Raw genomic sequence first — 23,185 nt, 5'->3', positions numbered from 1 at the left:
AAACGTGTTGAAAGAATTTTCAAAAATAATTCACTGAAGCCTAACACAGCCTTTCACAACAGCGCCAGCTCGTACACTGATACAGATGGGTTCCTAGAACACTCACCCATTGGGGGAAGCCTGTACTACAAGGGGCCTGCCCTCCAGAGAATAATTCCGGGTTTTTTTTTGGGGGGGGGGCGGTCCCCCCTTGTAATGCCATAATGTTAATTTTCTGCATCGTGCGGCTACCAGTAGGTGTGTTTACGGTTATAAAACACATTGTTTTCTTTTAAATGATGCCTTGGTGTTTTGTTTCTATGCTTTGAGGATTTTATTTAAATAATCATTTGTCTTTTACTTACAGTCAATGCTCCGAGGGAGAGGAGGTTGCTATAAACATACATTCTATGGCATTGAAAGCCATCGTTGCATGGAAACCACCCCGAGCTTAGCATGTGCAAATAAATGTGTCTTCTGTTGGCGGTGAGTAAAAATGAATGGCTGTAGTGACCAAGTATGCAATGATCTGTAATACTGTAGTCAATTTCTGCCCAACACTGCACTCAAATGTGCTTAAAACTTGATGTTTCTGTAATTATTTCCATTTCTAATAGTATATATTTTTATGCATTTGGTTGTTTTTCATGACCATTTTTATCAGAGACTTGTCAAGTTTTTTACTCTCTTTGAAGAACTTAATTTTAGCTTTGAGAATCCTCTTCATTATATTTTTATTTTCTTGTTCACTACTGATCTGCTACTACTGTTTTTGGTTCTCTGTTCTTTTTCTAATTTAAATTAGGCCATTAATCCATGAATATTCAATCTCCTATTAAGTCTTTAATTGTAAATTTACCTCCAAGTATTTCTTTAGCTGCATTCCATAGATTTTGATTAGTTAATTATTCAAGAGTGAATATTTTCTAATTTCCATTATGACTTCTTTGTAACTCATGGGTCAAAGAAATATTTATTTAAAAAATTACAGCCCTGGCTGGTGTGACTTAGTTGGTTGGAGCATCATTCCATAACTGAAAGGTTATGGATTTTGTTCCTGGTGAGGGCATATACCTGGGTTGTGGGATCCACCTGGTCCCGCTGTGGAGCTCTGGCCTGGGTGCATATGGAGGGAGCCAATCGATGCCTCTCTCTCACATCCGTGTTTCTCTCCCTTCCTTTCTCTCTAAAAAAGCAAGTAAAAGAAAAATGTCGTCTGGTGAGGATTTAAAAAATATATTACACCTAAGTTAGATTTTAGGGGTTATGTTTTGTTATAAGTTTTCAACCAAGTTACATTTTTGTTACATGGTTTGTACATGATTTCTAATACAAATTATTTTAGAATTATTAATTTCTTAAATTATATTTTATTGCTATGCTATTACAGCTGTCCAAACTTTTCCACCTTTGCCCCCCTCCACCCAGCACCCCCCACTCCCTAAGACAATCCCTATACCATTGTTCATGTCCATGGGTCATGCGTATAAGTTATTTGACTACTTCATTTCCTATACTGTACTTTACATCCCCATGGCTAGTCTGTAACTACCTATTTGTACTTCTTAATCCCCTCACCACTTCACCCATCCCCTGAAACACCCCTCCTATCTGGCAACCATCATAACGTTCTCCATATCCATGATTGTGGCTCTGTTCTTCTTGTTTACTTAGTTGTTTTTTAGATTCCATTGTTGATAGATATGAATTTTTTGCCATTTTATTGTTCATAGTTTTGATCATCTTCTTTTTCTTAAATGAATTCCTTTAACATTTTATATAATAATGGTTTGGTGATGATGAACTCCTTTAGTTTTTTTCTTGTCTGGGAAGCTCTTTATCTGCCTTTTAATTCTAAATGATAGCTTTGCTGGGTAGAGCAATCTTGGCTATAGGTCCTCACTTTTCATGACTTTGAATATTTCTTGCCAATCCCTTCTAGCCTGCAAAGTTTCTTTTGAGAAATCAGCTGGCAGTCTTATGGGAGTTCCCCTGTAGGTAACTTAACTTCTTTTCTCTTGCTGCTTTTAAGATTCTTTCTTTATCTCTGACCTTTGCCATTTCAATTATGATGTGTCTTGGAGTGGGCCTCTTTGCATCCATCTTGTTTGGGACCCTCTGTGCTTCCTAGACTTGCATGTCTATTTCCTTCACCAAATGAGAGAAATTTTCTTTCTTTCTTTTCAAATAGACTTCCCAATTTCTTGCTCTTTCTCTTATCCTTCTGGCATCCCATGATGCAAATGTTGTACCTCTTGAAGTTGTCCCAGAAGCTGCTTACACTATCCTCATTTTTTTGGATTTTTTTTCTTCTTGTTGTTTTGATTGGTTGTTTTTTGCTCCCTTGTTTTCCAAATAATTGATGCAGTTCTGGGCTTCTTCCACTCTAGTGTTGTTTCCCTGAAATTGTTCTTTAGTTCAATTAGTATATCCTTCATTTCTGACTGGATCTTTCTTATGCTGCTGAGGTCCTCACTAAGTTCCTCGAGCATCCTTATAACCAGTGTTTTGAACTCTGCATCTGATAGATTGCTTATCTCTATTTTGTATAGCTCTTCTTCTGGAGTTTTGATCTGTTTTTTTCATTTGGGCCTTGTTTCTTTGTCTCCTCATTTTGGCAGCCTCCCTTTGTTTGTTTCTATGTATTAGGTAGAGCTGCTTTGACTTCATGTCTTGGTAGCGTGGCCTAATGTAGCAGGTGTCCTGTAGGGTTTGTGGCACAGCCTCCCCCGTCACCCAAACTGGGTCCTTGAGGTGAGCCCTTCATGTGGGCTGAGTACACCCTCCTCTTATAGTTGAGCGCTGGTTGCTATTGGCAGATCAATGGGAGAGATTTGCCCAGGCCGGTCAGCTGCAAGGACTGGCTGTGACCACTGACCACCAACCTCCACCCTCTGTGGAGGATCAGCTGTGCTGGGGGGCAGGGTGGTGGTACTCCAGTGTGGTCTATAGCTGTCCACTGGGTACTCTGGCCCAGGGGTTTCCTGGATGGTTCAGGCCAAGGTCAACCCCCACCTGTGTTTTGCCTGGGGCACCCTGCCTGAACTATAAAGCAATCTGAGATGGCTGCTACTTGTGCTGGGCTTGGAGATTCCCAGGCAAAGCCAAGCTGTGAATCTAACCTGGCTGCTGCTGGTGCTGGGCCTGGGGCTCAGTGAGGCCAGCTGTTGCTTGTTTGATAGGATTTAGGAATTTATGAAGCATGAGCCAAGACCAGCCATTCATATGGAAAAGCAGCTTGGGCGGGCCTGTAAGTTGGGTGGGGCAGTCTCTGGGGATCTCCAAGGTGGGTCAAACAGTGTTAGCCAGGTTGATGGAGTTTCATATATGGCACCAGTTTTTGGCTCTGTAGCAGGAGGGTTTAGAAAAGGGACAATGGGATCTGATCACTTTGATGCCAGACACTTCAGTTCCTCCTTTTATGCCACTGGTGCCTTTCAGGCTGCTACTTGGTGCTGGAGCTCAGAGGGAGTGAGTCTGAGCAGGTGAGTCAGTGTGTGGGTTCTTTAAGAGGAACTGCTTGGGGCTCCAGCAGTTTCTTCCACTGACTCAATCCCCACTGGTTGTTGCAGCCAGACACTGTGGGTACTTATCTTCCTGACACTGGAACCCTGGGCTTTAGGGCTTGGTGTGGGGCTGGGACCATCTTTGCTCCTGAGATGTCCCTCCTGAATTTTTATTTACCACATGTGGATGTGGGACCAGCCTGTTCCACATCTGCATGCACTCTTCCTACCAGTCTGGAAGGATGTGTTTCCTTAAATTCTGTAGTTGTCAGACTTCTATTCAACTCGATTTCTGACAGTTCTGAGTGATGCTTGTTCTATATTTTAGTTGTAATTTTGATGTGGTTGTGCAAAGAGGCGAGCCATGTCTGCCTATGCTGCCATCCTGACCAGAAGTGCTAGAGATTTCTTTTTCTCAATATCTGATACATCCTGAACTTTAGGTCTTCCCATTGCACTGCCTCTCAGGGAGGGTCTCTGACTATGATCTTGCAACTATTCTGGCAATATTCTACTGTTGTTGTTAGATTCTTGTTAGCCTGGTAGTGGGTGGCTGGGAGAGAGGATGCATATTTTGTATGGCTATGATTAAACCTCAGTCTCTGCCAGGCATTTCTTTATTCAGTTCTCTCTGTGAGTTGCCATGACTAAATTTATTTCTATTAAGAAATAAGAAAATACAGCTATAAACAGCTAAGCTTTGAGGGGCAAGTCATCCCTGATTCTATGATCTTATTAAGTATTTCACAGTAGATCGGTAGTTGAGATTGTATTGCAGAGAGTACTTTCAAACTTTTACCCCTTCTTCCTAGGCACCACACCAATCCAGTAGGCACGGAGTGGCGGTGGAAGATGGACCAGCCTGATGTGATCTTAAAGGCAGCCATTGAAAACCATCAGAACATGATCAAACAGTTTAAAGGTATTTATTTATTTTTCGATACAAAGAAACACTAATAGCCTGAATTAAATTGGCAGAGAAATGACCTCTTTGGCAGGATTTTGTCCATTTTGGCAAATTTTCACATAGATAAGTGCAAACGTTGTAGAAATAGTATATACATTTGACCTTTTCATTTTTCTTTTTTTTTTTTTAATTGATTTGAGAGAGAGAGAGAGAGAGAGAGAGAGAGAGAGGAAGGGGGAGAGAGAGAGAGAGAGAGAGAGAGAGAGGAAGGGGGAGAGAGAGAGAGAGAGAGAGAGAGAAACATTGATTTGTTGCTCCACTTATTCACCCATTCATTGGTTGGTTCTTGTATGTGCCCTGACCAGGGATCAAACCCACAACCTTGGTGCCTAGGGACTGTTACCGAGCAAAGGGGGGCTTATATTCACGTGGCCCCTTGGTGTAAGACCCATCAATTAGTATTGAGGAAAACAGGTTTTTATTTATAATATTCCAACCTTGAGGGTTGGGGACAGGGAACACTTCAGCTCAGAGCCCTGTTATCCCATGAGACCCAGCACTTACCTTGCTCCCCAAAAGGCTATAAGCCAACCCCAAACCCTTTAGTTCCCCACTTTTTATCTGTCAGCCCTCTCCTTCAGGATCTGGGTTACGATGTCATCAGCCTCTGTGTAATAGTCCAGAAAAGCATGTGCCACTTTATACTGAATCATGGTGAAGTCCAGGAAAGGCACAAGTCCTAAGAGAGTGTCCTCTCCATATGTCCTGAGTTTTAAGAGTCCAGAGAGAGTCTGGATCAGCAAAGCAGAGTCCTTGGTGGCTTTGGAGTCAGCTGGAGCAGGCACTACCAAAGCAGCAGCAGGTCTGCTTTCTTTCTTTTTTGTTTTTAAAGATGCTTTATTGATTATGCTGTTACAGTTGCCCCAATTTCATTTCCCTCTGATACCCTCCACGCAGTGACCCCTCTCCCTCTATTTGTCCCCCACCCCTAGTCCATGCCCATTGATTTTGCATATAGTTCTTCTCAACATCTTCCTGTCTACTCCACTCTCTCCTACTGTGCTTCTTAATTCCTTCACCATCTCCCTCCCTTTCTCCCTTCCCCCTCCCCGCTGACCTCCCCCCAATATGTTCCCCATACTTACTTTGCCTTTGTTTCGATTCCCTAGCTTCTGTTGTTGGTTGTTGTGATACAGTTTTCATTTTAATGTTCATAGTTTTGATCCTCCTTCTCCTAAACAAGTCCCTTTAACATTTCATATAACAGTGGTTTGGATCTGATGAACTCCTTCAGTTTTACTTTGTCCTGGAAGCACTTTCTCTGCCCTTCTATTCTGAATGACATTTTCACTGGATAGAGTAATCGTGGTTGTAGGTTTTCGCTTTTCATTACTTTGAATATTTCTTGCCAGTCCCTTCTTGCCTGCAGAGTTTCTTTTGAGAAATCAGCTGACAGTCTTATTGGAACCCCTTTGTACGTAATTCTTTTCTTCTCTCTTGCTGCTTTTAAGATTCTCTCTTTATCCTTAATTTTTGACATTTTGATTATAATGTGTCTTGGTGTGGTTCTCCCTGGGTCCAGTTTTTTTGGAACTCTCTGTGCTTCCTGGACCTGTAATTTTATTTCCTTCCCCAAGTTAGGGAGGTTCTGCTTCACTATTTTTTCACATAATTTTTCCATTTCTAGTTCTTCTTCACCTTCTGGCAGCCCTATGATTCGGATGTTGGCCTGCTGATAGCTGTCCCATAGGTTTCTGAGCCTCTCCTCATTTTCCTCACTTTTTGTTTCCTCTTTCTGCACTGGTTGACTGTTCCTTCCTTACGTTCTGACTTGTCAATTTGATCCCTGGTTTTTTCTTCCCTCACCACTAGTTTCGTATGTGTTTTTGTTCATTTCAGCAGGACTAGCCTTTATTCCTTCCCCATCTTGTTTAAGATCTGCAGTTAAGTCTGTAAGCATTTTTATAACGAAAGCTCTGAACTGTACCTCAGAAAGATTTCCTATCTGCTGCTTCGTTAGATTAGATATTTGCTGTCTGGTCAGCTGCATCACTGGGATCTCTATCATGATCTGTGCCATCCTGACAGTTTTGTGTTTACCTTTGCTTCCTGGGCGGGGCTGTCACAACTCATATGCTATAGAGGGTGGAGCCCCGTACACTCGTCACTACGGGGCGACCCTTATCGCCACCCTGTGGTGTTTTGTGTGGGGGCGGGGGTCCAAGATGGATTCTTGCCGTTCTCTCTCCGCTGAGAGACTGGGAGCCTCCTCCTCCATCCCCACCCTCTCCAGCCCTCACAGTCCAAGGCAGTGGGGAGGGGCGGGGTCTGCCTTCTCTGGTGTTGGAATTGCAAGCTGACAGGTTTGGTCTGCAGCTGGGGGTGCTCCCCAGGCACTTCTCGCCTCTCCTTAAATATGGGTGTCTGTGCTTACTGCTGTCCTGCTGCCATCGCCTCAGCTGCTGCTGCCCGCACAGCTTGACCTCTCCGCCCTGCCTTCGCCCCTCCTACCCATCCAGTAGCGCACCACTTCTTTATAACTTCATACATTGGACTTCTGTGTAGCTTTATTTTCTGTAACTTCTGGTTATTTTTGGTTTTATGGTAGTGTTAGTCCTTCTTAGTTGTAGCATGTCTGCTTTCTTACTAGCCTAGGCTGCATACCTTAATCCTGACTACAAACTGCATAGCTGCTTCTCACATGGCTGCTACAACATGCCCCTCCAGCATTCTCCTTCCATCGTGCTTCTTCTCATGGCAGACGAGAGTCTCCTTTCACAACAGACTTCATGGCGGATGGCAGTGCCCTTCTGCAGTCTTTCAAACTGTGTTGCCCAGCATGCAAAGTGGCTGCCGCCTTTTGTTTAAATCCTAAGTGTGGCCTGTGATGCAGTGGGTAGGGTGACTAGTCCTGGCCATCTGCAGGAATCTCACGCAGGCCTTGTGAGCTCTCTGCCACCACTCTGTGATTAAGGTTCCTCCCATCTCCCTGATGCCAGGCAGTGGCCACCACAATCTGCATAACTAAGAAACTAGCTGTCAGCCATAGATATGCAAAGTACCTTAAAAGCTGTATTATCTCCTTCCCCCATCCCCCAAACCAGGAGCTGTGGGGAATTTGGGTATGGCCTCTTCCCACCCTGTACAGGACAACAATCCAACCAAGCTAACCAGCCAGGGCCTGGCCTTGTTTGTTTTAATTCATGAGTTTTATGTCCCATATAATGGAAGAACTAAAAAACTTAATTTAAAGCTTAGCACTTTATAATATGGTGCTTCAGCCTGTAAGTTTTACCTGGGAATGTATTATTGTCCTTCCTAAAAATTTTGCTTTGTTCTGTTTTGTTGCGCACAGATCAGCATATGTGCAACAATAAAAAATGAATTTCAACCAAGGTTGTTTTGATATAGGCACTCTTGTGGTGCTAATGTCATATCTATAAACCCTAGTAATTAGTGTTTTGAAGATCAGGAGATTCTTTTATGCCAAGAAGTTTATTCTGTCAGGTCACTGCCTCTTGAGATTTTAGTGTTTCTAATGTATGTTTCTTCTAGAACCACTAAGCAGTTCTTCCAGTCTCAACAGACACTGACTGGGTGTCCTACAAATTTAGTTCAGTTCTGACACTATCTGGAAATAGCATCGTACTCCCCAGGTTAAAGGGTCTAGTCCTAAAAAACTGCCCCTATTTTAGATGCTAGTTGCCAAGTCCAGGCTGTTAACTTGTGCTTCTGAGTGACTGGATGTAAGTGGGAGGTTTCTACAACCTCCTTCTTAGATTTGAGTAATTTGTTAGGCTCATAGAACATTTATAGTAAGTCTTCATTTAACATAGTTGATAGGTTCTTGACACTGTTACTGAAAGTAAAAGAGTGTATAATGAAATCAATTTTATCATTGACTCATTTAGAAAAGCAAGAGTTAAGTTCCTACAGAATATTTCTGGTCATAAAAACACCACCAAACTTCTAAATAAAAGCACAAAACACTTTTATTATTAAACAGTGAAATAAATATGAGCTATATACACATTTAGGAAAGATTAATAAAAACAAGATAATTCTTTTCCAGCCTTCTTGTTCCAGTTCAGGATCATGAGTGGCTGTAGCCTCTTCCAGCAGCTCAGGGCACACGGTAGGAACTCATCCTGGGCAAGACACCCTTCCACTCACACCCACCCACACCCACTCAGACTGGGATAATGTAGACACGTCAGTTCACCTCATGTGCACATCTTAAGGATGTGGGAGGAAACTGGAGTCCCAGGAGGAAATTCATATGGACCATGGGGAGCATGTGTAAACTCCACACACACAGTAGCCCCAGCAGGGAATCAAGTTTTTTTTTTCTTATCAAAGATATAATGAAATGACATTGAATGAAACTATGTAATCCAGGGACCTGCTGTATTTATGTTTGTTATAGAGGATATTGGAGAAGATATGGATGAACAGCTAGATGAAGAGGTTTGTAGAGTGAAGTCTGAGAGGGCTCTTAGCCCATGGAATTGGGGTGCATCACACTGCTCACAATGGGCTCTATACACTAACCTGGAAGCTCATCAAATCTGGTTGTTGAAGGGTTCGCCCCTTCTTTCCCTTCTCACAGGCCTATGGGTGTGCCTAAAAACTCCAACCCTGTAAGCATTGGTCTTTCTGGTGACTGACCCCCATCCCCAATCTATTTAGGAGTTCTTTCCTAAGTCAGCTTATTAGCATGAACTCAGGAATTCTCAGAGGGGGTCCTTATGAATGACAAAAGACTCTTCTGTATCTCAGAAAATCCTAAAGGTTTTAGGAGCTTTGTGCCAGGACCCTGGAACAAAGAACATATATATTTCTTCCTATACCATAGTACTTCTTATTATTGTTCTTATTTCTTATGAGAGATTAAGAAAAGTAATGCAAATAATGATTCATGATCAATAATAATAATGTATACTCATTAGTTATTCCTTTATTTTATTCATTATGAATTTTCTAAGGAAAGTTTATATATTTGAGTGTGTCTTTGTGATATAATTCTGTACATCTGCAAGGATGCTAATTAATATTTTTAATATTTCATATTGATTTTTAGTCTCGGGCATTTAAAAAAAAAAACATATTACTTTCTCTTATTTCGATAAAGCAGTGCCTCTTATTAGTCCTTTGGAAAGTTAAGTGAAACTTTGGTGAAGAGCTAGTAAGTCTCCATATCTGGAATTTCATTACCTTCTCTTAGACTATTGTTACCTTAGTATCATTGATTATTGAACTTCAGATAAATTGTATGCCTTTTAAATAAATTTAAGGCAAAGTCCTGTTTTCTTTTGGATAGTGTATTAGAGGTCTCCAGAGAAACAGTTAACAGGATCTTGTGTTGGTTGGTGTATGTGGAGAGAGAGAGAGAGAGAGAGATTGATAGAGAGACTGATTTAAGGAATTGGCTCATGTGATGTGTAGGCTTGGTGAGTCCAGACAAAAAAAATGTGATGGGGTAGACAAGTAGGTTGGAAACCCAGGGAAGAGTTGCTGTTGAGTCTAAAACTTTCTGCTGGCAGTATTCCTTCTTGGTCAGCCTTTGTTCTATCAAGGTTTTCAGCTGATGGGATGAGGTTCATCTACATCAGTGGTTCTCAACTTTGCTAATGCCGCGACCCTTTAATACAGTTCCTCATGTTGTGATGACCTCCAACCATAAAATTATTTCCGTTGCTACTTCATACTTGTAATTTTGCTACTGTTACGAATCGTAATGTAAATATTTGATATGTGGGATGTATTTTCATTGTTACAAATTGAACATAATTAAAGCATAGTGATTAATCACAAAAACAATATGTAATTATATATTTGTTTTCCAATGATCTTAGGCAACCCCTGTGAAAGGGTTGTTTGACCCCCAAACGGGTCGCAATCCATAGGTTGAGAACCGCTGATCTACATTCTGGAGAGCAATCAGCTTAACTCAAAGTCCACTGATTTCAGTGTTAGTCTCAAAAGACACCTTCACAGAAACATACAGAATAAAGTTTAACCAAATACCTGGGCACCATGGCCCAGCCAACTATTCTTAAAATTAATCATCACAGATAGTAATATCAGAAGCAGGCAAATGCCAGTAATTTTGTCTTTATGGTCTATTAAAGTGTATTTTGGTTTAGTGCTTATGAGGCAACATGTTAAGATGTTATGCGAATTTTTGACAAGTGAGAAAAGAGAAACTGAGACAGATTGTTATGCAACTGTAGAAGTCGGTGTTCGTGTTGCCTGTCACTACCAGAACCAATAAGTAGAGATAAGGATTGAATCTTTATGGGCGCTTTATTAAAATGCCAGCAATCTGAGAAGATGGCAGGTTATGTACCCTAAAAGCTTAGCATCTCATCTCAAGCCAACCTTTTTATAAGGAGAAGAAAAGGGTAGGTAAGGGATTTGGAAAAAGGGTAATCAGATGAGAGTTGCAGTCTACTGGGCAATTTTCCTAGTATTTCTTTACTGATCAACAATTTTTTATCTGTATCACTGGACATAATGGCTCAGATACCATCTGATGGCTTGCAGACCCCCTAGGGAACAAAGGTTCAATTGTTTGTGGACCTCCTGGAGTCACGTAGGTCATGCATTCCAGTTCCTGGAATAACAGCTTTTCTCGTGAATTAATCAATTAAGCATGTCAACTATAACTAAAGCTAAAATCTTTAACTCTTAAGTTCCCCTATCAGTTAGACAAATAGGGACAAACAATTCAAGCAATTTACCACCATGGAAAAGATCTTGTCTTTCTTAACCAAGAGCACTTTGAGAGCACATGGTTTACACTTCTCTGCCGTAACCGGAGAGTAAATAGCTTAAATCACCCTGTTCAGGGACATAGATAACGAGGCCCAATAATGCCATTAGTGCCAGCCAGATCCAAGGACAGATGAAGTCGGAGAATAAATAACAAGAACCCCAATTAGAACCAAACAAATCCAAGATAGAGAAGCAATGCACTCATTTTGATACATCAACATATTAAAAAAGACACCTGGAAAACTGATGAGGATTCTGCTGAAACCCTCTCCTAGGACGCCCACTGCAGAAGAGAGTTACAGGATGTCAGCGCAGGCTCTTTCAGGACCACCCCCATGTCCTTTTCCTTCTCGGCAGGAGCCTTCTCCTAAACTTTAAGGGTCCTCACGAGACTTGCAACCAGGAGAGCAGTGGGCAGTGTTGGCAGCTCGTCCTGAGCTTACCCCCTCAACCTCTCTCCAAGGCCCCTTTTTTTCTGACTTTCCAATGAGCTGACAGCAGCCCCGCCTCGACTCACTTTTTTCCTGTACTTTTCTAGGGAGCCAAAGCAGCCCTGCTTAGGATCTCTCCAGTTTCTTCTTCCACCCTAAGGTCTTCCTTTGTTTCTCTATCCCCAGCTTTAATAAATGTACTCTCAGAATCGCCTGGACTCATATGAAATCTTTCCTATGCTAAGTCAAGAACCCACACACTATGGGCAGCCTGAAGCAGACCCACTCCAGACCTGGTCCCTTTCCAGTGACACTTAGATAGCCAGTTAAATAATAGATGATGACTGAGGATCCTGGACATCTGAGAATCTCCCTAAATAAACCGTGTCCCAGGCAGTATGTGTGGGGAGGAAGCAGCTCTGAGGAATAGACATCCATTTTTCCATTCTGAGATGTCCTTGACAGAATGACAATCTGAATTTTGATAGTAATTCTTCTGACAGGAACGTTTTTGCAAATGCACTTTAAATGGAAATAAGTAATGAATAAATCATGAGGCAGATTTATTCACGTTAATAACGTGTTAAGTGAGCTCAGTGTGTGCATGCTCTTTGTTATGTTGACCCTGAGTGTGAATGTGCCCATTAAGAGGGACTGCTCACGTCTAACTGGGCTCAACTTTATAAAGAGAGTCTACGAGTTGTTGCTAAACTGAGGCCTGTTATACTCTTTGCAGTTATGGGAAAAAACTGCCTGCTTCCTGCACTGTGTTCCTGACCCTTTTAAACGAGCTCCTAGGCTTGTAAATCAGCCACTTGGTGGAATACCTACCCCGGCTAATGGGGGTTTTGCAACTAATCTTCATTTGCATCTTTACCAACCAATCAGAGCAGCTCCATTCCAACCAATTCGTCGGCAGCCGTCCGTCTCGAGAGACGATGGTGTAGCTTCTTAAGAGTCTATCTGCACCGCCGAGAATGGCTGTGCAGTCCAACTCGGGAGTGACACGGTATCTGTCTCCTCCCGTGTTGAATCGACATCTTGTGATGACTCTGGAGTGTCCTCTCCAGTGAAGCTGAAGCTACAGAGCCTGGGCAGGGTGATATGGAGGGTCTGCTGTTGCCCATGCAGCAGACCCCCCCTCTCTTCGCAGCTGAAGGGTCCAAGGGAAAGACGGAGTCAATACATCTTGGCTTCAGGTGCGCCGCAGGAGTTGCCGGTGTTGACTACAACGTCAAACCGCCTTAGGGACTCCGGCTCCGGATTTTCTGTCGGGGTTTACTCCCTTAGCCTTTCCCCTGAAGAGGTATGCCGCAAGGCAGCGGAGGTTTTTTGGAGTCAGAGTTTTCCTTCTCTGATGTGCCCTGACTGGAAGATCGAACCAGCGACACTTAGCTCGCAGGCCGACGCTCAATCCACTGAGCCAAACCAGCCAGGGGTCCAACCAATTAACACAGTGCTTTTTGGATCAACGAAACTATGTGGATTTAGATTCATCTGCATAAAAATGGTTCAATCCAGGAGCAGAGGTGGTCAGTCTTCTCTATAGGAGCTGGCTTCACCTCTCACCCCTGCCTTAATGGAGCGCACTTTGTTACCACCAAAGACTGTATTTCACCAGGCGAAGCTATAACACTGGATCTGGTGTTGTAACACCAGAGCAACTTGGACTGCTGTTGCATGCATGAGCTTTCTCACAGCCAAACTGTTTCACAGTTGAGCTATGCCCCATTGAACTGTTGTACAATTGAGCAGTTTTCACTGAATAAGATCTCCCCTTTCACCCCATTCCAGACTGGCAGTGAATTGGTGGTGATGACTTTCTGTTGACAGTTGTCAGACTAACTTGTTAGAGGGACTTGCCCTGCACAGAAAGGTGTATTTTATTAGTAACCGTGTGTTTACTTGAATTAGTCGGCACTTCAAATGGTTTGTTTTCAAGTTCCCAAGGTGTAAGAAGAGTTTAAAAAAATATATTGTCTTCTAGAGGGATGATAGATACAGGATTGCTGGGAGAAGGAATAGAGAGTATGGTCAAGTGAATTCTGAGTAGCAGTAAGAGTGCCTATGGGGGAAATTTCATAACTTCATTCAGTTTATCAGTGTCATAGTCTGGAGTTTTCTTTTCTTTTTCATCCTCACCCCAGGACATGTTAGAAACAAGGTCATAGTGACTCCCAAACCAGTAGCAAAGTCATTGGTAACAAAGGGCAAATGTAATTAAAGGGTCTTAAGGGCAAATGTAATTAAAGGATCTCTGAGAAGGGAGTGAACAGTATTAGCATATTCACAAATCACAATAGGGGCATTTAGATGAACGTGTTAGATTGTACCTCCTGAGTATCCGGTCATGGAGAAACGGGGAAGAAGGAGAGGGGAGGGGAAACTAGTTGCGTTAGGCTGGGGAAGCTAATCGCTCTCACTTTAGAATGGCAATTTTAGGGTGGAGAAAATAATCACTTTAGGGTGGCAATTTCAGGGTGGGGAAGCTAAGACTATAAAACCAGGTTCCTTTGTCTATTTGGGGCGCACATTCTCCTGGCTATGAGGGTGCGCCCGGCTCTGCAGACTTGTGAATAAAGGCCTCGCTTTACTGCTCAAGTCCTGTGTCCCAGTTTTTGTTGTGAGCGTTTCTCACAGACGTGCCATGCTTATTGACTTTAGAGAGGGAGAGAAACATCACTTGGTTGCCTCTATCATGCACTCCAACTGGACCAGCCTGCAACTTAGGTATGTGCCCTGACCAGGAATCGAACCCACAGCCTCTCAGTTTACATGACTGTGCTCCAACCACCTGAGCCACATCAGCTAAGGCCAAAGTTTTCCTTTTTATGAACTTGAATTTCTCCTGCAATCAGTGAAATCTCTGTGTTTTATTAATTTATACCTAAGGGATACCATATAAATAAAACAGGCCACCCTTGTTTCTGGATAGTCAGCCCCAGACTAAGGATGATGAGGCTAATGCAAGTCACTCTACCTCTTCTGAATCAGCTACCCCTTTGGGTGCAGCTCTGGCCTGGATCCTACTTTTGATTCTATAAAGATGCAGAAATGTTACTCTAGATCTTTCACCCCCTGGTGGGGAGTCTGTTCTCTGTCTTCCCAAATCTGACTCCACAGTAGACTGGCCTGGAGAAGTGGCTTATCCCATGTGACATAGACTGACTTACAGATGCCCTGCAGGAAACTAGTTCCCCTTTCTCTTCTACATTCAGAGGTTCCCTGTTAGAGCCCCAGTGTTACCACCCTGTGTCCCCTTGTGGCTTTAAGAAAAATAAAAGGAGCCCTGGCTGGTGTGGCTCAGATTGGTTGGAGCATTGTCCAGTAAATCGGAAGGTCACAGGATTGATTCTTGGTCAGGGCCTGTGCCTGGGTTGCAGGTTTGGTCTGCAGTTGGGGTGTGCGAGAGGCAACCGATCGATGTTTCTCTCACACATTGATGTTTCTCTCCCTCCCATCCCCTCTTTCTAAAATCAGTAAGCATGTCCTTGGGTAAGGTTTTAAAAAAAAAGAAAAATTGTTTCTGGTTTCCGTGGTTGAAACTTGGGATATATTTTTCTATAGAAAAAATATTTGAATTTGATTAGGTGATATTGAAATAGATTTATTATAATTCAAGTATATAACAAATTAATTTCATTTTGGGGTTTGAATGATTAACTTAATCTCCCTTTTGATAATATTGTAGCTGTGGGAATATGAATTTTATGTTAAAACAGAAAGGCTTAGAACAGGATTTCTATAAAATTAGAAATTACAGGTAATTTTCAAAGGTGTGAAGCCATTTCCTCTTGGTTGTGTTCTCGGTATCTCACTTCAGCCTCTCTTTAGAAGTCCACTCTTTAACTCACTGATGTTTTCCCTTACTCTGACTTGGGGAGTCCTTTGTTTTATAGGGTGTGTCCCCACCCCATGATGAACACCTGCTCTCTCCCATGGTCTGCTCCAGTCATTTGATGATTTTATTTTTGTGTAGGGTGATGCTTGTGGGTATTGTTGCCTCGGAGTTTCCAGCTTTAGCTGAGTGGCCAGCCTTGAACACACTTTGAAGATATTTTGATGTTTTAAATGCTTCTATTCTCAATTGCGAGGGCAATCAGTCTTTTCAGTTATTTCATTGAATCATTAAACCATCTTTATTTCCATGACCTTTATTAGCTTTCCCTTTATACACATGCAAAATTAACTTTATATTGATTACAAGTGGGTCAGAATTTCACTGCAGCTAAGCATCTTCTTATAATGCTGCCTGCCCTCCTCCAAGAACCACCATGGCAGGGAGAAATGGTTCCCAGAGAAGGGGGCTGAGGTTTCGTTGGCTCAGTTTCCCATCAGTTCAGCAGAATGCTGAAAGTGAAAGATGAAAAGACATCATTGGTTATTTATAGTTTAAACTAGAAGTGAAGTAAGGCAAAAAATAAAGGGTCTCCAGCAGATGGTTTTCACAAATGAGTTATGTAAAGTGCCCATCTGAAGGAAATGTTGCCCTGGCTGATGTGGCTCAGTGGGCTGAACTTTGGCCTGTGAACTGAAAGGTCGCTGGTTCGATTCCTGGTCAGGGCACATGCCTGGGTTGCGGGCTGAGTCCCTAGTTGGGGGTGTGTGAGAGGCAACTGATTGATGTCTCTCTCACACATTAATATTTCTCTCCATCTCCTTCTCCCTCCCTTCCTCTCTCTCTAAAAATAAATAAAATCTTAAAAAAAAAAAAGGGGGGGGGGGCCCTGGCTGCTGTGGCTCAGTGGGTTGAGCGTTGGCCTGCGAGCCAAGTGTCGCTGGTTCGATTCCCAGTCAGGGCACATGACTAGGTTGCACGTCAGGTCCCCAGTTGGGGGCGCAAGTGAGAGGCAACCACACAGTGATGTTTCTCTCCCTCTCTTTCTCCTTTCCCCCCCTCTCTAAAAATAAATAAATAAGTAATTTTTTTTAAAAAAGGAATCTGGAGGTGGGGAAGAGAACACTGCCTGCTAATTGCTTTTGAAGCTTATTTATGAAAAATCTCACAGTGGCAGTGGCTTTATCACATGTATTATACAAGGTGGGACAAAAGTAGATTTACAGTTGTTTGTATGAAAAATAATAGAATAATTAAGAAATAATAATACAAGAATAAACTTTGTTTCATGTACTCACAACTGTAAACCTACTTTTGCCTCATCCTGTATATGATGTTCAGCCAGGAAGGATTCTTAGGAAGATCTTTGGTCAGGAACTTTATTGTTATGAGAAGAAAGGAGAGAATATTTTATTTCAGACTGATCCAATCTTTAGCAATAGGAATAATCACGTATATCATTATACCTCAATAAAAAAGACATAAGAAATTATTCAGAATATTTATTATTAACCAGCCTGTCCCCCATCCCCCAAAGAAATAGGAATACTCTATGCTTAACAATATATCATGTTTAATTCTGTGTATTCAGCTTATTATTATAACATTATAATGGACTGTCAGGAATCTAAAGTTATTGCTTTGGAATTTTTCAATGAAGTGAGGATGAGGTATGCTTCATAGTTAATCTCATGACTGTAGTGATTGTCCAGGATCAGGTGGCTGTTCAGGATAAGAGAAAGGTCAGAAAACATACTTCAGAGACAATAACAAAAATAAATTAATATACATAGGTATTAGAATATTATTGACTATATTCCCTCTGCTATGCTTTACATTCCCATGACTCTTCTGTAACAACCAATTTGTATTTATGATGTCAGATGGGTCTGAAATTTATCAGGATGATTGTTACAGAACCCCTGGGCTGCTCCAATTGAAAACAAACCCACGGGCTCTTTAGTTAGGGGCCCGATTGCCCGCCACCAAAATTATAACTCTCAATATCAGAGTTTAGTGAAAAGAAAAAGAATTGTTTATTTAACAGTTATATAGATTTAGTTATTTGTGGATTTCTGTTGTTAAGTCTTATGCTCTTTAAAACACCCACAAACACATATCCTTGCCTCCCCACCTTCCAGACCAGGCTAGTTTTAGGAAAGTCAGAGAAACCGTTTCCCTACTTTCCAAACACAGTCTTTACCAGCAGCTGCCAATCATTCAATCTGATTGGGGAGGTCCTTTCTGTGCTGTGGTGCCCTCCAGCTCTCAATGCAGAACCACCTGGATTCTCAGCCTCCTTGCAAACTGCCTTCTTCCTGCAAACCGCGTGGATCTTCTCTCCTTCTCAAAACTGCATGGCGAGAGCCTCTTAAAGCAGCCTGGAGACCCCTTCTCCAAGCCACATGGAGAAGGCCCCTTCACCAAGCCATGTGGAGGGAGCACACGAGAGAGCGAGAGCGAGCGCGCGAGCGCGCCAGAGAGAGAGTCAGAGCGCCAGAGCCAGAGCGTGAGTGAGAGCCCGAGTCAGAGAGCGAGAGAGAGTCAGAGTGAGAGCACGAGCGAGAGCCAGAGAGAGTCCGAGCTAAAATGTCTGCAGCTGCTTATATATCCCTGACTGCGTCATCTGACGCAGTGGGCGTTGCAAACAGTTCTGACCATTCACAGAACCTTACGTAGGCTCTGTGTGCTTTCCATACCGTCCCCTGGTTCAAGACTCCTCCCATCTGCCTGAGGCTTTGGATGCATTAAAGGCATTTGCATAAGAAAGACAGTAGCCACCAGCCTCAGGCATGTGGAAGCATTTGAAAAGCTGCTTACTTCTCCCCATCCCCCAGCAGCAAACTCTGGGGATTTTTGGACTCCCCTGTTTCTGTAACATGATCACTTAGTAAGTTACATAATGTCTCATCACTGGGGTGTACACCTGAAACTAATATAATAATGTATGTCAACTGTAGTTGAAAAATAAAAAATGACTTAAAAATTTAATCAGAATTACAGAGCAGAGTTTAGTTGTGAAAGGGATATGGTTTGGGGAAACAAGAACAGCTTGTGTGTGTGTGTGTGTGTGTGTGTGTGTGTGTGTGCAGGATTGAGAGAGACAGAGACAGACAGACAGACAAGAGGAGAGAGAGACTGGCTGGTGAATAGATTTCCTACTGAAATGTAATGTCTGCTGTTACCAGGGCTGTCTTTGTGCTCCAGGACTTCTTTCTTTTAGAAATTTGGAAGGTGTCTTATTTTCTGACACATTTCTTGGAGGACCATGAAGGAAGGCATGAGGTTGAGTCCCTGAGGACCTTCTTTTTCAGAGGAACACTGTAATAACCTCTGGAATTTAGCACAAAATGAGTTGTGCTTTTTTGAATGAGAGAATCAAGGTTTTAAGTATTCTCAAGGCGTTACTTTTGAGAAAATTAGCCTCTTCCCCACTCTGTGCATAATAAAACCTTTCCAGGAAAAAGAAAAGTTAAACCTCAGATTAGTCACTTTAAATAAAGTTTACCCATTTACCCATAGGGTTTTTTTTTTTAAAGATTTTATTTATTTATTATTTTTAAAGAGAAGGGGAGGGAGGGAGAAAGAGGAGAGAAACATCAATGTGTGGTTGCCTCTCGCATGCCCCCAGCTGGGGACCTGGATGGAGACCTGGCCTGCAACCCAGGTGTGTGCCCTGATTGGGAGTTGAACCAGAGACCCTTTGGTTCGCAGGCCAGCACTCAGTCCACTGAGCCACATCAGCCAAGGCCCCATAGGGTTTTTTAAAAAATGAGATCATATGTGGTTTTTATTTAATCCACTTAACATGTAGATTTCACCAATGGGTTCTTTTTAAATTCATTAGGGTGACATTGGTTAATAACATTATGTAAGTTTCAAGAGTACAGTTCTGTCATATATCTTCTGTATATTGCATCGTGTGCTCACTGCCCAAAGCCTAGTGTCCTCCGTCACCATAGATTTGACCCTTTTACTCTCTCTTCAGTCTCCCGCCAGTCATTCCCCCTCCGGTCACCACCATATTGTTATGAGTGACAGTGAATTTGTTTGTTTTCTTTGTTCTTCTTTTGCTTTCTGTTTCATATCCCACATTTGAATGAAATCAGATGGTCCTTATCCTTTTCCATCTGAGTTATTTCCCTTACCATGACAGTCTCAAGATCCAGCCATGTTGTCTCAAATGGCAGTATTTCATCAGTCATATTCCATTGTGTATATCTTTATCCAGTTACCCATCAAAGGGTACTTAGGATGTTTCCATGTCTTAGCTATCATAAGTAATGCTGCAATGAACATAGAGGTACATGTATGTGAACAAATAAATGTTTCCAAATTTTTTAGTTATATACCCAGAAGACATTTTGCTGGGTCATATGGTAGTTCTATTCTTAATTTTTTGAGGACTCTTTTTCATAGTGGCTGAAACAATTTACATTCCCATCAGCACTTGTTATTTCTTGTCTTATTGGGAATAGCCATTCTAACGGGTGAGGTGATATCTCATTGTGGTTTTGATTTCTGTTTTCCTTACGGCTAGTGAAGTTGAGCATCTTTTCATACATCTGTTGGACATTTGTGTGTTTCTAGGGAAAACTGTTTCTTCAGGACCTCTGCCATTTAAAAAATTTGATTGTTTGGGTTTTTTGTTGTTGAGTTGTGTCCTTCTACTCATCTGCTCATGGGGGTTAAAGTTAATGATTTTTTTTTTCTTTTTTACGAAAAAGAAATTTTATGCTTAATTCTTGTCTTGACAAACATGGTGAGATAAGGATCAAGTTTTATTTAAAACCTTTATTCACTTGAGTTAAGATCTTAGATTTCAATAACCTAAAAAAGTATTCATCCAAAAATATTGAATTAAAATACATTCTTAGAATTGCAGTTTGATAGTCTTAAAAGGAGACATCACCTGCCACTTTAAGACTGTTCTCATTTTAGCCTGTATGTGTTGGCTTACTCTCTTGGGCATTTACTTGCACTTGCAATTTCCCAGTTGTGTGTGTGTGTGTGTGTGTGTGTGTGTGTGTGGGTGTGTGTGTATAAAATAAAATTACTTCCTGGAAACTAAGGCACAAGCAAGCAGTGAAAACTAATTTTATTTTCTCCAGGTTTGTTGTTGTCAAGGTGATAGCGGTGACTAGGATTTGATCATTTTAAGAAACCAGGATAAAGGTGATGATAATAACAAATCCTTAATAACTGTTTCTTGTGTGCCAGGCATTCTGCTTAAGCCTTTACATGCATTATCTCATTTACTCCTAAGAAAATTCATTGAAGTAGGTACTATTTACAGTTTAAAAAAAAAAAAACACAAAAAACAACGGTTAATAAGTGCCTGAGAGGGAATATGAACGGGCCTGCCCACCCCTATCTCCATGAAGAATCTGTATTCTATAGAGAAGATAGTCTTCAAAAAGAACCTACAGATGATTGATAGATATAGCTGAAATAAAGGAAATATTGATACATTTTTAATTTGACTTTTTATACTCTTTCCAAATCTTCCACATTCTGTGTTAAATTGAGGGATTTTCATGAATGCCTTCCATGTTAAGTCAAGAGCAGTGCTTTTCAATCCACACTGTACACTGGAATCACTTGGAAACTAACAAGGAAAATGGGGACACACTCATAGATGGAGAGCAGGATGACAGCTTGGGGAAGGTTAGGAGGTGGAGGGACTGAGCAAAAAAGGAAAATGACTCATGAACATGGACAACAATGTGGTGATTGCTGGGGGGAGGGAGTATAAGGGGACTAAATGGCAATGGAAAAAAATACAAAAGATTAAATTTAACAAAAAGAAAGAAAAAAATATTAATGTCTGAGTTCCTCCTGTACAGTAGGAGTTTTACAAGTTCTTTTGTAATTTCAATGTCTAACTAAAGTTCAAAACCAGTGGTTCCCACACTTATTTGCATGTTGGAATCTCCTGGGGAGCTTAAAAAACTGATGCCTGTGCTCCTTGCCAGAAATTGTGATTTATTCCTTCTGCTCTGCAGCCTGGAGTCTGGAAGTTTTAAGATTCCCAGGTGATTCCAATGTGCAGACAAGTCTGTGGACCTGTAGTTTATGCAGTGGTTTTCAGCCTTGGCTGTGTGTTAGAATCACCTGAGGAAAATTTAAAGCTCTCCTTACCCAGCTTGCACCCACTCCAATTAAACAGAATCTTTGGCAGTGAGCCTTGGCGACAGGAGTGTTTGACACTCTCCAGGTGATTCCGGTGTGAAGCCAAAGGTGAGAACTGCAGGTTTCTTCTTTTTCTTGATGTAGTTTAATTAGTATTAAAACCCAGAATGCTGACCGGTTTTTCTGTTTAAGTAATTATAGTTTCTTTTCCCTCTGGCCCTTGTTTTTTACTATCTGTCTGGTATCAAATATAAATTTGCCCTCTAAAATCAAGGAACTGTTAAGAAAAATGTAAAAATTTTAATTAAGAAAAATAAAAGGAGTTATCCTCTATCCCTGCCTTATTGAACTTGATTGTTTTCACTGTGTTTTCCAGGAGTGCCAGGTGTCAAAGAAGAACGCTTTAAAGAAGGAATGACAGTAAAGCACTGTGCATTGTCCCTTGTGGGAGAACCCATCATGTACCCAGAAATTAACAGGTTTTTGAAGCTACTCCATGAGTGTAAAATCTCCAGTTTCCTGGTCACAAATGCACAATTCCCTACGGAAATCAGGTGAGTGGTCCAGTTTATTAAGATATGCAGCATGAATCTGTAGCCAGACACTCGGGTTGTTTCCATATCTCGGCTGTTGTGAACAATGCTGCATTGAACATTGGGGTGCATATATCTCCTGAAGATACTGATTTTACTTCCTTCAGGTATATACCCAAAGGTGGGATTGCTGGATCATATGGTAGTTCTAGTTTTAATTTTTTGAGGATTTTACTGATTTTGGATATTGATTTGCAAATATTCTTTTCCATTCTGTAGGATTCTCTTCCATTCTGTAGGTTTCCTTTTCATTTTGCAAATCTTATCTTTTGCTGTACAGGAGTTTTCTAGTTGATACAGCCCCACTTGTTTATTTTTACTTCTGTTGCTTGCACTTTTTGTGTCATATCCAAAAATTTGTCACCAAGACCAAAATGTCAAGGAGCTTTCTCCTATATTTTCTTTTAGGAGTCTTACAGTTTCAGGTCTTATATTTAAGTTTTTATTTCATTTTGAGTTAATTTTGATGAGTGATATACTATAGGGGTCCGATTTCTTTTCTTTTTATGTGAATATTCAGTTGTCCCAGTATCATTTATGAAGAGACTGTTCTTTCCACATTGAGAATTCTTGGCACCCTTGTCAAATATAAATTGATCATATATACATGTGTTTATTTTTGGATTCAATTCTGTTCCATTGGCATATATGCTTTTTAAAAAATGACAGTACCTTACTATTGCATATTTTAATACTATAGCTTTATAGTATAGTTTGAAATCAGGAAGTATGATGCCTCCATCTTTGCTCTTTCTCAGGATTGCTTTGGCTATTCAGCATCTTTTATAGTTCCATAAGAATTTTAAGATTGCTCTTTCTATTTCTGCAAAAAGTACCCCTGGAATCAAAATAGGGATTGCATTAAATCTATGGATGGCTTTGGGTATTACAGACATTTTAATAATACTAATTTTTCTGACCTGTGAACATGGGATATCTTTCCATCTATTTGTGTTTTCAACTGCTTTAATCAATGTTAAGAAGTTCTTGAAACTAATATAATGATACACTTTTCAAGGCCC

The 23,185-nt window shown here is 41.3% G+C and overlaps 1 protein-coding gene across 1 annotated transcript in view; it reads left to right on the top strand.

Moving 5' to 3' along the window:
• Positions 1-23,185, top strand: part of LOC150009148 (S-adenosyl-L-methionine-dependent tRNA 4-demethylwyosine synthase TYW1) — a 162,292-nt gene that overhangs the window by 74,502 nt on the left and 64,605 nt on the right. The window contains exons 10-12 of the mRNA XM_090276914.1: positions 347-465; positions 4,298-4,407; positions 21,947-22,124. Coding sequence (XP_090133040.1) covers positions 347-465; positions 4,298-4,407; positions 21,947-22,124 — 407 coding nt within the window. The remainder of the gene's footprint in view (positions 1-346; positions 466-4,297; positions 4,408-21,946; positions 22,125-23,185) is intronic.

Source organism: Furipterus horrens, unplaced genomic scaffold, assembly GCF_987537825.1.
Source record: "Furipterus horrens unplaced genomic scaffold, mFurHor1.1.pri manual_scaffold_5, whole genome shotgun sequence".
NCBI lineage: Eukaryota > Metazoa > Chordata > Mammalia > Chiroptera > Furipteridae > Furipterus > Furipterus horrens.
The sequence above is the reverse complement of the archived record's forward strand: the minus strand, read 5'-3'. Positions and strand labels throughout refer to the sequence as shown.